The sequence below is a fragment of the Macaca thibetana genome, chromosome 7 (assembly GCF_024542745.1).
Source record: "Macaca thibetana thibetana isolate TM-01 chromosome 7, ASM2454274v1, whole genome shotgun sequence".
In the NCBI taxonomy this organism is placed as follows: Eukaryota; Metazoa; Chordata; class Mammalia; order Primates; family Cercopithecidae; genus Macaca; species Macaca thibetana.
Window position 1 is genome coordinate 149,634,480 of NC_065584.1, and position 14,216 is coordinate 149,648,695.

At 42.2% G+C, this 14,216-nt stretch overlaps 1 protein-coding gene and 1 long non-coding RNA gene across 4 annotated transcripts in view; both read right to left on the bottom strand.

Moving 5' to 3' along the window:
- LOC126958022 (uncharacterized) overlaps nucleotides 1-14,216 on the bottom strand; it is a 182,751-nt gene that overhangs the window by 25,973 nt on the left and 142,562 nt on the right. The window lies entirely within an intron of this gene.
- Nucleotides 1-14,216, bottom strand: part of CLPX (caseinolytic mitochondrial matrix peptidase chaperone subunit X) — a 40,874-nt gene that overhangs the window by 23,724 nt on the left and 2,934 nt on the right. For both annotated transcript variants that reach the window (XM_050795945.1, XM_050795944.1), the window contains exons 2-3: nucleotides 11,752-11,912; nucleotides 10,632-10,749 (exon numbers count right to left, since the gene is read on the bottom strand). In XM_050795945.1, the coding sequence (XP_050651902.1) occupies nucleotides 10,632-10,749; nucleotides 11,752-11,912 (279 nt within the window). The remainder of the gene's footprint in view (nucleotides 1-10,631; nucleotides 10,750-11,751; nucleotides 11,913-14,216) is intronic.

The window sequence follows — 14,216 nt, forward strand, 5'->3', positions numbered from 1 at the left end:
GCAATCCTCCCACCTCAGCCTCCTTGAGTATCCAGGACTACAGGCATGCGCCACCACACCTGCCTTTTTTTTTTTTTTTTTTTTTTTTTTTTTTTGAGATGAAGTCTCTCTCTGTTGCCTAGACTGGAGTGCAGTGGCGCGACAGTGGCTCACTGCAAGCTCCGCCTCCCAGGTTCACGCCATTCTCCTGCCTCAGACTCCCAAGTAGCTGGGACTATAGGCGCCTCTCAATCTCCTGACGTCGATCCGCCCTCCTTGGCCTCCCAAAGTGCTGGGATTACAGGCGTGAGCCACTGCGCCCAGCCGATGCCTGTCTACTTTCTAAAATCTTCTGTAGAGACAGGGTCTCATGATGTTGCCCAGGCGGGTCTCATGATGTTGCCCAGGCGGGTCTCAAACTCCTGGACTCAAGTAACCCTCCCACCTTGGCCTCCCAAAGTGCTTGGGATTACAGGCGTGACCCACTGAGGCCAGCCTACTCTTTCTTTTCAAAACATGGTTATAGGATGTTGGTGGGGCCTAGTGGTTCACGCCTGTAATCTCAGCACTTTGAGGGGCCAAGACGGGTGGATCACTTAAGCTCAGGAGTTCAAGACCAGCCTGGCCAACATGGTGAAACCCTGTCTCTACTAAAAATACAAAAAATAGCTGGGCATGGTAAGTGCCTATAAACCCCGCTACTCAGCAGGCTGAAGCAGGAGAACTGCTTGAACCTGGGAGGCAGAGGTTGCAGTGAGCCAAGATAGTGCCCATCATGCCCTCTTATAATAAACAAAATAAAAATAAACAACATACGGTTACAGGATGTAGACATATGGATATACACTTTTTTTTTTTTGAGACAGAGTTTTGCTCTTGTTGCCCAGGCTGGAGCGCAATGGCACAATCTCAGCTCACTGCAACCTTCGCCTCCCGGGTTCAAGCAATTCTCTTGCCTCAGCCTCCCTAGTAGCTGGGATTACAGGCATGTGCCACCACGCCCGGCTAATTTTATATTTTTTAGTAGAGGTGGGGTTTGACCATATTGGTCAGGCTGGTCTCGAACTCCTGATCTCAGGTGATCTGCCTGCCTCAGCTTCCCAAAGTGCTGGGGTTACAGGCGTGAGCCACCACACCCAGCCACTCTTTTTTTTTTTTAAGAGCTGGCGTCTTGCTGTGTTGTCCAGGATGGCCTCAAACTTCTGTTCTCAAGGGATCCTCCCACCTCCCAGGTAGCTGGGTTTGGATATACATGCTTAACTCAGCCTAACCCTACTAATGGTAACCAGGGACCTCAGAAAGCAATTTGGTAGAGAATCTCTTATAGATACAGGTGGCAAATACAAAGCTAGTATGTCTAAGTAATACATTTTTGTGTAATCCAACTAGAAAGAGAGAACTGCAGAGAAAAATTTCATGGAATTTTTTTTCCTTTGGGAAAATTTTAAATATAAATTTATATCTATCCACAGATCATAGGAAAAACTGCACTAGCAAGCACACCTACGTCCTTACAAACTAAATGAAAGAAGCAGACAATTCCACATTAAAAAAACTTTAGGCCGGGTGTGGTGGCTCAGGCCTGTAATCCCAGCATAGTGGGAGGCCGAGGCAGGTGGATCACCTGAGGTCAGGAGTTCGAGACCACCCTGGCCAACATGGCAAAACCCCGTTTCTACTAAAAATACAAAAATCAGCCAGGTGTGGTGGCAGGTGCCTGTAATCCCAGCCACCCAGGAGGCTGAGGCAGGAGAATCACTTGAGGGTTACCCGGGACACATAGGTTGCAGTGAGCTGAGACCAGGTCACTATTCTCCAGCCTAGGCAACAGAGTGAGACTCTGTCTCAAAAAACAAACAAAACCACTTCATTATCAATTCAATCAATTCTTGTGTTTCTGTTTTTTTTTTTTTTTTTTTTTTTTGAGACGGAGTCTCACTCTGTTGCCCAGGCTGGAATGCAGTGGTGCGATCTGGGCTCACTGCAAATTCTGCCTCCTGGGTCCAAGCAATTCTCCTGCCTCGGCCTCAGTAGCTGGGTGCACGCCACTACACCCAGCTAATTTTTGTACTTTTAGTAGAGACGGAGTTTCACCATGTTGGACAGGATGGTCTTGATATTCTGACGTCGTGATCTGCCCGCCTTAGCCTCCCAAAGTGCTGGGATTACAGGCATGAGCCACCACGCCTGGCCATATTTCTGTTCTTAAACACAAGACTAATTAAAAACACATTCTGGGCCGGAGGTGGCTCACATCTATAATCCTAGCACTTTGGGAGGTGGAGGCAGGTGGATCACTTGAGGTAAGGAGTTCAAGACCAGCCTGGCCAACATAGTGAAACCCTGTTGTTACTAAATATACACAAATTAGCCGGGCATGTTGGCTCGTGCCTGTAATCCTAGCAACTGGGGAGGTTGAGGCACGAGAATTGCTTGAACCTGGGAGGCAGAGGTTGTAGTGAGCTGGGATCACACCACTGCACTTCAGTCTGGGCAACAGAGCGAAACTCAGTCTCAAAAAAAAATTTTTTTTTGGATAAATTCTAATAGCAAATTTTAAGGAGAGGTTTCATCCATGTTTCCTATTTACTGATCCCGTGTAAATGCTTACCTAAAGAAAAAGATCAAGCTATTTGAAGCATCTGTGACTAACACAAGCCTAAGTAAATAATCACCACTTCTCATCAATGGGAAAGATAGTCACTGCCTTGATAATGATGAGGAACTAGTTTACAATTGTTACTGATGGTAAACAGGGCAAGGATTAAAGGGCAGAGAAGCCTCTGATCTAGTTCAGGCAGTGTGACAGGAAAATCTGGCCTGAGAACACAAGTTCAAAATATTTCTCTAAGGAAATTAGGTCAAAAGGAAAAGGATTAAATACCAACAAATCACATTCCTCTTTGCTTATTGTTGAAAGGTTGCTTAAATTTGACTTGAATATTTGCAATACAATTTTACATTGACATGTTTTCAACATATCCCTAAAATTCAAGGATTCGATGTTATTTATCAAAATGCTATTTTGGGGGAAAAAAATACAAGCATTGCAATGCACTTTTTTTCTGAGACGGGGTTTCGCTCTTGTTGCCCAGGTTGGAGTGCAATGGCACGATCTCAGCTCACCGCAACCTCCGCCTCCTGGGTTCAAGTGATTCTCCTCCTTTAGTCTCCGAAGTAGCTGGGATTACAGGCATGCACCACCACGTCTAGCTAATTTTGTATTTTCAGTAGAGACGGGGTTTCTCCATGTTGGTCAGGCTGGTCTCGAACTCCTGACCTCAGGTGATCCACCCTCCTCGGCCTTCCAAACTGCTGGGATTACAGGCATGAGCCCCCACCGTGCCTGGCCAATTTTCACCGTGCATTTTCACTCCAAAAACAAGGGCAAAAATCTAATTTTATTAAGTTACCAGGAGACAAATTCTTTCCTTTAAACAGCTACTACAAGTATCCTATATTGCTTTATGTAAAATTTTGTTGGTTTGGGAAGCTGAGGTGGGCGGATCACAAGGTCACACGTGTTCAAGACCAGTCTGGCCAAGATGGTGAAACCCCATCTCTACTAAAAATACAAAAAATTAGCCAGGCGTGGTGGTGGGCGCCTGTAATCCCAGCTACTCAGGAGTCTGAGGCAGAGAACTGCTTGAACCCAGGAGGTGGAAATTGCAGTGAGCCAAGATCGTGCCACTGCACTCCAGCCTGGGCAATAAGCGAAATTCCGCCTGGGGTTGGGGGCGGGGAGGAAGAAAGACAAAGGATTTAAATAGACACTTCTCCAAAGAAGACAGACAAATGACCAAAAAACATAAGAAAAGATTAACATCATTAGTCATTAGGCAAATACAAATCAAAACTACAGTGAATCCCCGGAGGTAGCACAAAATCCCAGCACTTTGGGAAGCCAAGGCAGGAGAATTACTTCAGCCCAGGAGTTCGCGACCAGCCTGGGCAACATAAATGAGACCCTGTCTCTGCGGTGGCATGTGCCTGTAGTCCCAGCTATTCAAGATGCTGACGTGGGAGGACAACTTGAACAGAGAAGGTGAGGCTACTATGAGCTATGACTGCGCCACTGCATTGTAGCCTGGGCGACAGAGCAAGACCCTGTTTCTAAAAACAAAATAAAATCAAAAGAAGCCCATGATGAGATACCACTTCATGTCCACTATGAATAAAGAAAGACAGGCTGGGCGCAGTGGCTCATGCCTGTAATCTCAGCATTCTGGGAGTCTGAGGCAGGAAGATCACCTGAGGTCAGGAGTTCGAGATCAGCCTGACCAATATGGTGAAACCCCTTCTCTACTAAAAATACAAAAATTAGCTGCGTGTGGTGGTGGGCACCTATAATCCCAGCTACTTGGGAGGCTGAGACAGGAGAATTGCTTGAACCTGGGAGGTGGAGGTTGCAGTGAGCTGAGATCATGCCACTGTACTCCAACCTGGTGACAGAGCGAGATTCTGTCTCAAAAAAAACAAACAAAAAAAAGAAAGACAAGTGGTAAAAAGGATGTGGAGAAACTGGAACCCTCATATTGCTGGTAGGATTGTAGAATGGTACAGCTGCTATGGAAAACAGTTTGGCAATTCTGTAGAAACTAAACAGTTAACACATGACCCAGCAATTCCACTCCTAAACATATACCCAAGAGAATTAGAAACATATGTCCACACAAAAACTGGTACACAGATGTTCACAGGAGCATTATTCAGAACAGCCAACAAGTAGAAACAATCTAAATGTCCATCACCTGATGAATGTCTAAACAATGAATTATTATTCAGCCATAAAAAGCAATGAAATACTGATATATGCTGCAACCTGGATAAACTTTGAAAACATTAAGCTAAAGAAAAGAAGGCTGATATGAAATGCCACATAGCATATAATTATATTATATGAGATATACGGAGTAGACAAATCCATTGATAGAGAAAGTAGTTAATAGTTAACAGGGCTAGGAGGGGAGAAGGGTGGAGAGTGACTAAGGGCTATGGAGTTTCTTTCTGGGATGATGAAAAATGTTCTGGAATTAGATAGTGGAGATGATCATTCAACCGGGTAAATACCTTTTTTTTCTTTTTGAGACAAGACGAAGTCTTTCTCTGTCACCCAGGCTGGAGTGCAGTGGTGTGATCTCGGCTCACTGCAGCCTCCGCCTCCTGGGTTCAAGAGATTCTCCTGCCTCAGCCTCCTGAGTAGTTGGGACTACAGGCGTGCGCCACCAGGCCAGGCTAATTTTTTGTGCTTTTAGTAGACATGGTGTTAGCCAGGATGGTCTCGATCTTCACACCTTGTCATCCGCCCACCTTGGCTTCCCAAAGTGCTGGGATTACAGACATGAGCCACTGCTCCTGGCCTTTTTTTTTTTTTTTTGAGACAGAGTCTTGCTCTGTCACCCAGGCTGGAGTGCAGTGGCATGATCTAGGTTCACTGCAACCTCTGCCTCCCGGGTTCAAGCAATTCTCCTGTCTCAGCCTCCGAAGCAGCTGGGATTACAAGTGGTTGCTACCAAGCCCGGCTAATTTTTGTATTTTTAGTAGAGATGGGGTTTCACTATGTTGGTCAGGCTGGTCTCGAACTCCTGACCTCGTGATCTGCCCGCCTCGGCCTCTCAAAGTGCTGGGATTACAGGTGTGAGCCACCATGCCGGGCCACAACTTGGTAAATATTTTAAAACCACTGAAGATGAATTGCATGGTATATGAATGATGATATCTCAAACAATTTTTTAAAAGGAAAGGACTAGGCCCACATGTACAGCTGTCCCATGGCACACGTAGGAGACTAGTTCTAGGACCACCCACATATAACCAAATCCATGCATACTCAGGTCCTGCAGTTGGCCCTGTGGAACCCACATATATGAAGTTAGCTCCTCATATATGCTGGCCATATGTGTCTGGCCAAAAAAAAGCTAGGTATAAGTGGGCCCGAGCAATTCAAACCCACTGTTCAAGAGTCAACTGCATTAACATACACAGCTCTCAAAACATTGCGTAGTGAAAACAAGCAATTTGCGAAAATATGAATATGTTATTTATACTTTAAAAAAAATCACATGTTCAATGAAGATATGTTATAGAACTTTACCTCCATCTATAAGGGTCTATTCTTTTCTCATAAAGAAGGATGGATATATGCATTCCTCAAGTAATTAAAAATACAAAAAAGTAGGACGGGCACGGTGGCTCAAGCCTGTAATCCCAGCACTTTGGGAGGCTGAGACGGGCGGATCACGAGGTCAGGAGATCGAGACCATCCTGGCTAACATGGTGAAACCCCATCTCTACTAAAAAAATACAAAAAAAAAAAAAAAAAAAAAAAAAAAAACTAGCCGGGCGAGGTGGCAGGCACCTGTAGTCCCAGCTACTCGGGAGGCTGAGGCAGGAGAATGGGGAGGCTGAGGCAGGAGAATGGCGTAAACCTGGAAGGCGGAGCTTGCAGTGAGCCGAGATGGCGCCACTGCACTCCAGCCTGGGAGACAGAGCGAGACTCCGTCTCAAAAAAAAAAAAAAAAAAAAAAAAAAATTACAAAAAACTAGACAATTACCTAAACAGGCCATTCACGAAAGAATCACAAGTGACCAAAAAGCATATAAAAAGATGTTTACGAACTAGTATCCAAATAAATGCAGACTTAAACAAAATGCAGGCCGGGCATGGTGGCTCACACCTGTAATGCCAGCACTTTGGGAGGCTTAGGCGGCTGAATCACCTGAGGTCAGGAATTCCAGACCAGCCTGGTCAACAAGGTGAAACCCTATCTCTACCAAAAACACAAAAATTAGCCTGGCATGGTGGTGGGCACCTGTAATCCCAGCTACTTGGGAGGCTGAGGCTGAGGCACCTGGGGCTGGCACTTGAATCCAGGTGGCAGAAGTTGCAGTGAGCCGAGATCGTGCCACTGCACTCCAGCCTGGGTGAGAACAGCAAAACTGTCTCAAAAAAATAATAAAAACAAAAAACAAACAAAAAAGCAGGCTGAGTATCCCTTAATCAAAATGCATAGGACCAGAAGTGTTTCAGAGTTCAAATGTTTTCAAGTTTTGGAATATTTGCAGAAATACACTGGTTAAGCACCCCTACATGAAATCTGAAATCTGAAATGCTCCAATGGAGCATTTCCTTTAAGCATCATGATGCACTCACAAGTTTAGGATTTTGGAGCATTTTGAACTCCAGATTTTCAGACTATGGAAGCTCAACCTGTTAGTAACCTGAGATCAAATAAAACTCTCTTTAGTACTGTGAAGACCCAACTTTTAATGATCAGACACAGAAGGATTCAAAAGGATGCATTCTGAAAAGACTTTTAATATGGGTATGCAAAACTAAGGGAGGAGGGGCTTACTGCACTGCTAGGGCCTACAAATAGTTACAGAGGACAGGGACGGTGTCATGATCATCTGCATATTTTCTGAGTCTAGCGATGTCTGAATCAACACATTTGCTTATTAATTTTGTAAGTTTAAGTGTGTGCTTTTTTTTTTCTTCCCTTCCACATTTTCTACTCCCATATCACCACCCCCAATTAGAATTCTCAAAGCAAACAGGCCGGCCGGGCGCGGTGGCTCAAGCCTGTAATCCCAGCACTTTGGGAGGCGAGGCGGGCGGATCACAAGGTCAGGAGATCGAGACCACAGTGAAACCCCGTCTCTACTAAAAATACAAAAAATTAGCCGGGCGCGGTGGCGGGCGCCTGTAGTCCCAGCTACTCAGGAGGCTGAGGCAGGAGAATGGCGGGAACCCGGGAGGCGGAGCTTGCAGTGAGCCGAGATCGCGCCACTGCACTCCAGCCTGGGCGACAGCGTGAGACTCCGTCTCAAAAAAAAAAAAAAAAAAAAAAAAAGCAAACAGGCCTCAGCCTTGAACTGATTACACTATAGTATTTCCACACTTGGTCTAACTAATAATACACAGATACTACTAATATACAGATTCTAGAACCCCATCCCACATCTACAGAATCTTAATCTCTAGGGAAGGAGTTTGGAAATCTCTAAGTTTAACAGTCACCTTTAGTGACTAATACAACCTGGCAAGTTTCGGAAAGAATGCATAGAAGAAAAATAAATTTAATCCCAAGAGGAGCTAGTTTACCCCTAAAGAATCTCCAGATGGTAGAAATGTATGACATAGGAATTTCTGAATAGCAAATCTTCACTGCTATGTGACCTTGAATGAGTTACTTAAACTTGCTAAATCTCAGTTTCTTCATTTATAAAAAGGAGAATACTCTTTGTTCTGGCAAAATTAAGGTTCCAAGAACAAAACTATATATGTTGGCATTTATTAAATACTAGTTTCTTTCCTTTTCTACTCTAAGAAATTATTCTTTTTTCTTTTTTGGAGACAGAGTTTCACTCATTTCCCAGGCTAGACTACAGTGGTGTGATCTCGGCTCACTGCAGCCTCTCGGTTCAAGCAATTCTCATGCCTCAGCTTCCCAAGTAGCTGGGATTATAGGTGCCCACCACCACGCCCAGCTAATTTTGTATTTTTAGTAGAGATGGGGTTTCACCACATTGGCCAGGCTGGTCTCCAACGCCTGACCTCAGGTGATCTGCCTACCTCAGGCTCCCAAAGTGCTGGGATTACAGGCGTAAGCCACCACGCCTGGCAAGAAAGTATTCTTTAGGTCTGTAAACGTTGAAATGTTTCTTTGAAGAAAAAAAAGGAGGAAAATTTCTTGGTTAAAATAGGAGACACTGACCTCATAAATTAAGCAATTTTCAGCCTCTGTATAATTTTATTATATCACATCAAATTTGTTTAGAAGGTTTTATCATCCAGTTCTACCATTTTTTTTTTTTTTGAGATGGAGTTTTGCTCTGTTGCCCAGGCTGGAGGAGTGCAGTGGTGTGATTTTGGCTCACCAGGACCTCCACCTCCCAGGTTCAAGAGATTCTCCGGTCTCAGCCTCCCAAATAGCTGGGACTTCAGATGCACGCCACTATGCCCGGTTAATTTTTGTATTTTTAGTAGAGATGGGGTTTCACCATGTTGAGCAGGCTGGTCTCAAACTCCTGACCTCAAGTGAGCAGCCTGCTTCGGACTCCCAAAGTCCTGTGATTACTGGTGTGAGTCACTGTGCCCAGCCCACTTTCATTTTACGTTGTGATCCAAACTAAATTTTGTTCAGAACCCCTAATATTCCAGCTATGGGATGGAGCTACTTTAAGTCTTTCCAGTACATAAAAACATACTACATCTAGTACCTTTTCATATGGTGGCCAATTACTGTTAATGGTAAGTGTGAAATTGTAACCAAAGTCTCAATATTAGGATTAGGAGATAGAGAATACCCTCTAGCCAACCATCAGACACTGAAGTCTTATAATCTTGAAGTTTTCTTCAATTGGATTGTAGAGGAAGGCTGACATGGTGGTACAATTCATTACCACTAACTCTAAGTCATGTAAGTAATGAGTTTTTTGATTATTTGATTCATTGATGAAAATATCTGCAGGAGAATCTTTGCATTTCAGAGAGTTACTGACGCTAACAGCAAAAGTAGGACAGTTGATTTTTTCCCTTCTTCTTTTTTTCTTTTTTTGAGACAGGGTCTTGCTTTGTCACCAAGCTGGAGTTCAATGGCTGGCTTGCTGCAGCCTCACCTCCCGGACTCAAGCGATCTTCATTATCTCAGTCCCTAAGTAGCTGGAACTATAGCCATGCACCACCAGGCCTGGCTAATTTTTAAATTTTTTTTAATACATATGGAGTTTTGCCATGTTGCTCAGGCTGGTTTTGAACTTCTGGGCTCAAGCAATCTGCCTACCTCAGACTCCAAAAGTGCTGGGATTACAGGTGTGAGTCACAGTGCCCAGCCCTGATTTCTTCCTTCTCCGAGTGTCTGAATCATTAATAATTATCAGATGCTTCCCAGAATTGAGGGCTTACCTCCTTTAGTAAGTACTAAGGGAATTTACCTTAATATATGAATGACTAGCCTTTCCAGCCATGTGATACTCAATATGTATTTGAAGAATGTAGTAATAAATACAGAATAAATAAGTCCTGGTTCTCCTATAGCCTAATGATCACACCCAGAAATTCACAAAATCCAATCTGAAATAAACACAATTAAGCAAAATAAAGAAGCAAATATTTTTCTTAAATTATCTCTTACACAACAGTGCAAAGTATTACCAGTCCTGAGAATTTTCTAGTATACGGTGAACATGAGAGAGAATCAGGTGAGCTCATACAATTTATATATAATTCATATAACATACAAAGTCACATTAATTTATTTCATATAATCCATATTTCTACACATTTAATACAATTTATATATATTTTATATATATACATACATATATATATATATTTTTGGAGACAAGGTCTCTGTCACCCAGGATGGGGTACAGTGGCATGATTATGACTACAGGTATGCACCACCAGATATCTGGCCTTTTTTTTTTCTTGTAAAGACAGGTGTCTCAACATGTTGCCCAGGCAGGTCTCGAACTCCTAGGCTCAAGGGATCCTCCCATCTCCACCTTCCAAAGTGCTGGGATTACAGGCATGAGCCATTTGTGCCTGGCCTGTATTTATAAATTTTACATAATTTACATATTTTTATACATTTAATAATTCATAGAAAATGTAGGGAAAAAAGAGCAGAAGAAGATGTAATACTTACACACAAAGGTCTCTACATGTGTGCACAAGTCGCCACATTTAGGACAGCGCAGCTGGTTTCCACCTTTCCCAGAATTCCCAGAGCCTGATTTCTTACTACTTCCCTCACTTGCTGATTTCTAATGTTTATGAAGGAGAAAAAAGAAAAAGTGTCAATTATTAGTTTCAGGCAACCAACTTAAATATAAACAATACTGTTTGTAATTAATTTTATAATTTTCTAAATTTCTAGGATGAAATTATTAATATAATTCTACTATTTCTGGTGTCAGAAGATCTATTTACCTCAAAAATCAAATCAGTTCTAGTAAATGCATGTATATCTGTAGTCTTCTTTTATACAACATGTGCCAACATATATAATAAAGAGTTTTCATTCAATGACTCAGGCACTAGAAAATTTACTAAGGGAAAAAAACTACATTTCAATGAAATTGAATCAGGAGTTATTATCATGGTAGGTAGTGACTCTGATTATTCTTAGATCTAACTTTTCTCATCTCTAAAATGGGAATAATTTTACCCACATCAGAGAGTCACTGTTAAGATTAAGTATGGATATGTAAGTGCCTCACATTTTGTCTAACATATAAGATTAACTCAAGTGTTAGTCAAATTCACATCATGAAAAAAACTGGTAAGTCACTGACTCACTCAATACAACTACCAATCATCTACTTGCTAGCTACAACATAAAGTTGTACCAGAAATCTGAAATTTTTAGGCTACCAGAGTAGCCCAACATTAAGTTATACCACGAATCTGAAATTTTTAGGTAGAGGATAAAGTAAGGTTTATACTGTCACAAGTTGTAAGAGTTATATGAAAGCAGGAAATGATGGCTATTCCTAATTCAATCCTACTGACCAACAGTCATTTAATGACACTTCTTTACTACTTTGGGGTGTTAGAAATTTTAATTACTGCTTACTATGTGCAATGCTTATAAAAGTATTTTAAGGTTCAAAATGAAACATCTAATTACATAAAATTCTTCAGATCATTTTAGCTATCTCATATTGCCTACAGAAAACATAAGCCAGTAACAGACAGTACTATTATATTTTTTTAAAGGAAGGAACTCACAATGTGTACAGGTGCCAATAATATAAAATAATTACCTTATTTCCATCTCCAGAACCATCTTTACTTATCCCATCTTTTGAAGCAAAGTATGCTGGCGTTTCTGTAAAGGATCTAAGAGGAGCTCTTCGCAGAATCTGAGTTTCAAATGTCCCAAGCCTTCCTAAAACTGATATATGAACGCGACCACCAGAAATACCTGAAAATAAAAGGAAATCTACATCAAATATAGATATGCCTCAATAAATCCCCTGGAAACAAAAATTCCTTGAGCATAAAGGAGGTTGAGAAAAAGCTATCATTTTCACAGCAGTAGTATAAACTGAGAGAAAATAATGACACCAACAGAGGCAAAGTCCTTTCGAAAACAGGCCGGGTCTGAGTCTCTGAAAGATTCTAGATAAAGTTGTTTCTTTCAGTATGTGTCCTTTAGAAGTAAGGTAAGATCAACCACATCATAACAATATGTGGCTTTTTCAAAGTTTGAAGGGAGTTCAACACCTGCCTCACCTGTAAGATTTTTTAAAAGGTCATTTATGCCCTATATTCTTATTATTTCTACCAATGAGAATAAACATCTGACAGCAACTCGTCTGTTATTATATAAGAATACTATCTGGGCCAGGTGTGGTGGCTCACCGCTGTAATCCTGGCATTTTGGGAGGCCGAGGTGTGCGGATCACTTGAGGTCAGGAGTTCAAAACCAGCCTGGCCAACATGGTGAAACCCCATCTCTACTAAAAATAAAAAAAAAAATTAGCCAGGCGTGGTGGTAGGTTCCTGTAATCCCAGCTACTCCGGAGGTTGAGGCAGGAGAATCGCTTGAACCCAGGAGGCAAAGGTTGCAGCAAACTGAGGTTGTGCCACCACACTCCAGCCTAGGTGACAGAGCAAGACTCCATCTCAAAAAAAAAAAAAAAAAAAATCTATAACAGTGGAAACAAACTTCAAATGTTCTTTAAGGCAAGGTGCAGTGGCTCATGCCTATAATCCCAGAGTTCGAGACCAGCCTGGCTAGCCAACATGGTGAAACCCTGTCTACTAAAAACACAAAAATTAGCTGGGTATGCTGGCAGGTGTCTGTAATCCCACCTACTCAGGAGGCTGAGGCAGGCGAATTGCTTGAACCCAGGAGGTGGAGGTTGCAGTGAGCCAAGATCGTGCCACTGCACTCCAGCCTGGGCAACAAAGGAAGACTCCGTCTCAAAAAAAAAAAGTTATTTAAAAAATTGTGTTATTCCACTTATATGTGGTACTTAGAAGGCAAAATCATAGAGACAGTGAGTAGAATGGCGGTTCCTGGGCGTTGGGGAAAATGGAGAGTTATTGTTTTAATGGGTACAGAGCTTTAGTTTTACAAGGTGATGGCAATGGTTGCACAATATCAATGTACCTAATACTACCGAACTATACACTAAAAATAGTTAAGTCGTGTAAATCTTACATGTATCTTGCCACAGTAAAAAAAACTGAAGGAGCCAGGTGCAGAGCTTCACACCTGTAATCCCACCCAGCACTTTGGGAGGTTGAGGTGGGTGGATCACTTGAGGTCAGGAGTTTAAGACCAGCCTGGCCAACATGGTGAAACCCCGTTTCTACTAAAAATGCAAAAAGTAGCCAGGCGTGGTGACAGGCACGTGTAATCCCAGCTATTCGGGAAGCTGAGGCAGGAGAATCGCTTGAACGAGACAGAGGTTGCAGTGAGCGGAGATTGTGCCACCGTACGCCAGCCTGGGCAACAGAGCAAGGCTCCGTCTCAAAATAAATAAATAAATAAATAAATAAAGTATCAATCTCAAAAGTTGGCTTAGAAAAAGTAATTGAGGGGGCCAGGTGCAGTGGCTCATGCCTGTAATCCCAGCACTTTGGGAGGCCAAGGCGGGAGGATCACGAGGTCAGGAGATCGAGACCATCCTGGCTAATATGGTGAAATCTCATCTCTACTAAAAATACAAAAAATTAGCTGGGCATGGTGGCACGCGCCTGTAGTCCCAGCTACCCGAGAGGCTGAAGCAGGAGAATCGCTTGAACCCAGGAAGCGGAGGTTGCAGCAAGCAGAGATGGCACCACTGCACTCCAGCCTGAGCAACAGCGTGAGACTCCGTCTCAAAAAAAAAAAAAAAAAAAATTGACGGAGAGTGACAGATGCAATCAAAATGACCATTGACCAATCATAAAATTCTCATAAAAATGATAAAGCTCTGTAGCAAACTAATTGGGGTTTCTAACACTTTTTGTGACATGAACCCCTTGAGCAGTCTGGTGAAGCCTCCGAATAGATCTCTTCTCAGAATATTTTCAAATGTATAAAAAAAATACATAACAAAGAAAACAAATTATAAAGAAGTAGTTATCAAAAAAATTTAAAAAATATTCCTCTTTATTAACAAGCAAAATTAAATAAGATCTAACAGTTTTTAAAATAATTACTATGATTTCAAAGTAGCAAAAAGTATGAACAATATTCTGAAATATCAACAACTATAATGTGATATGAAAATAT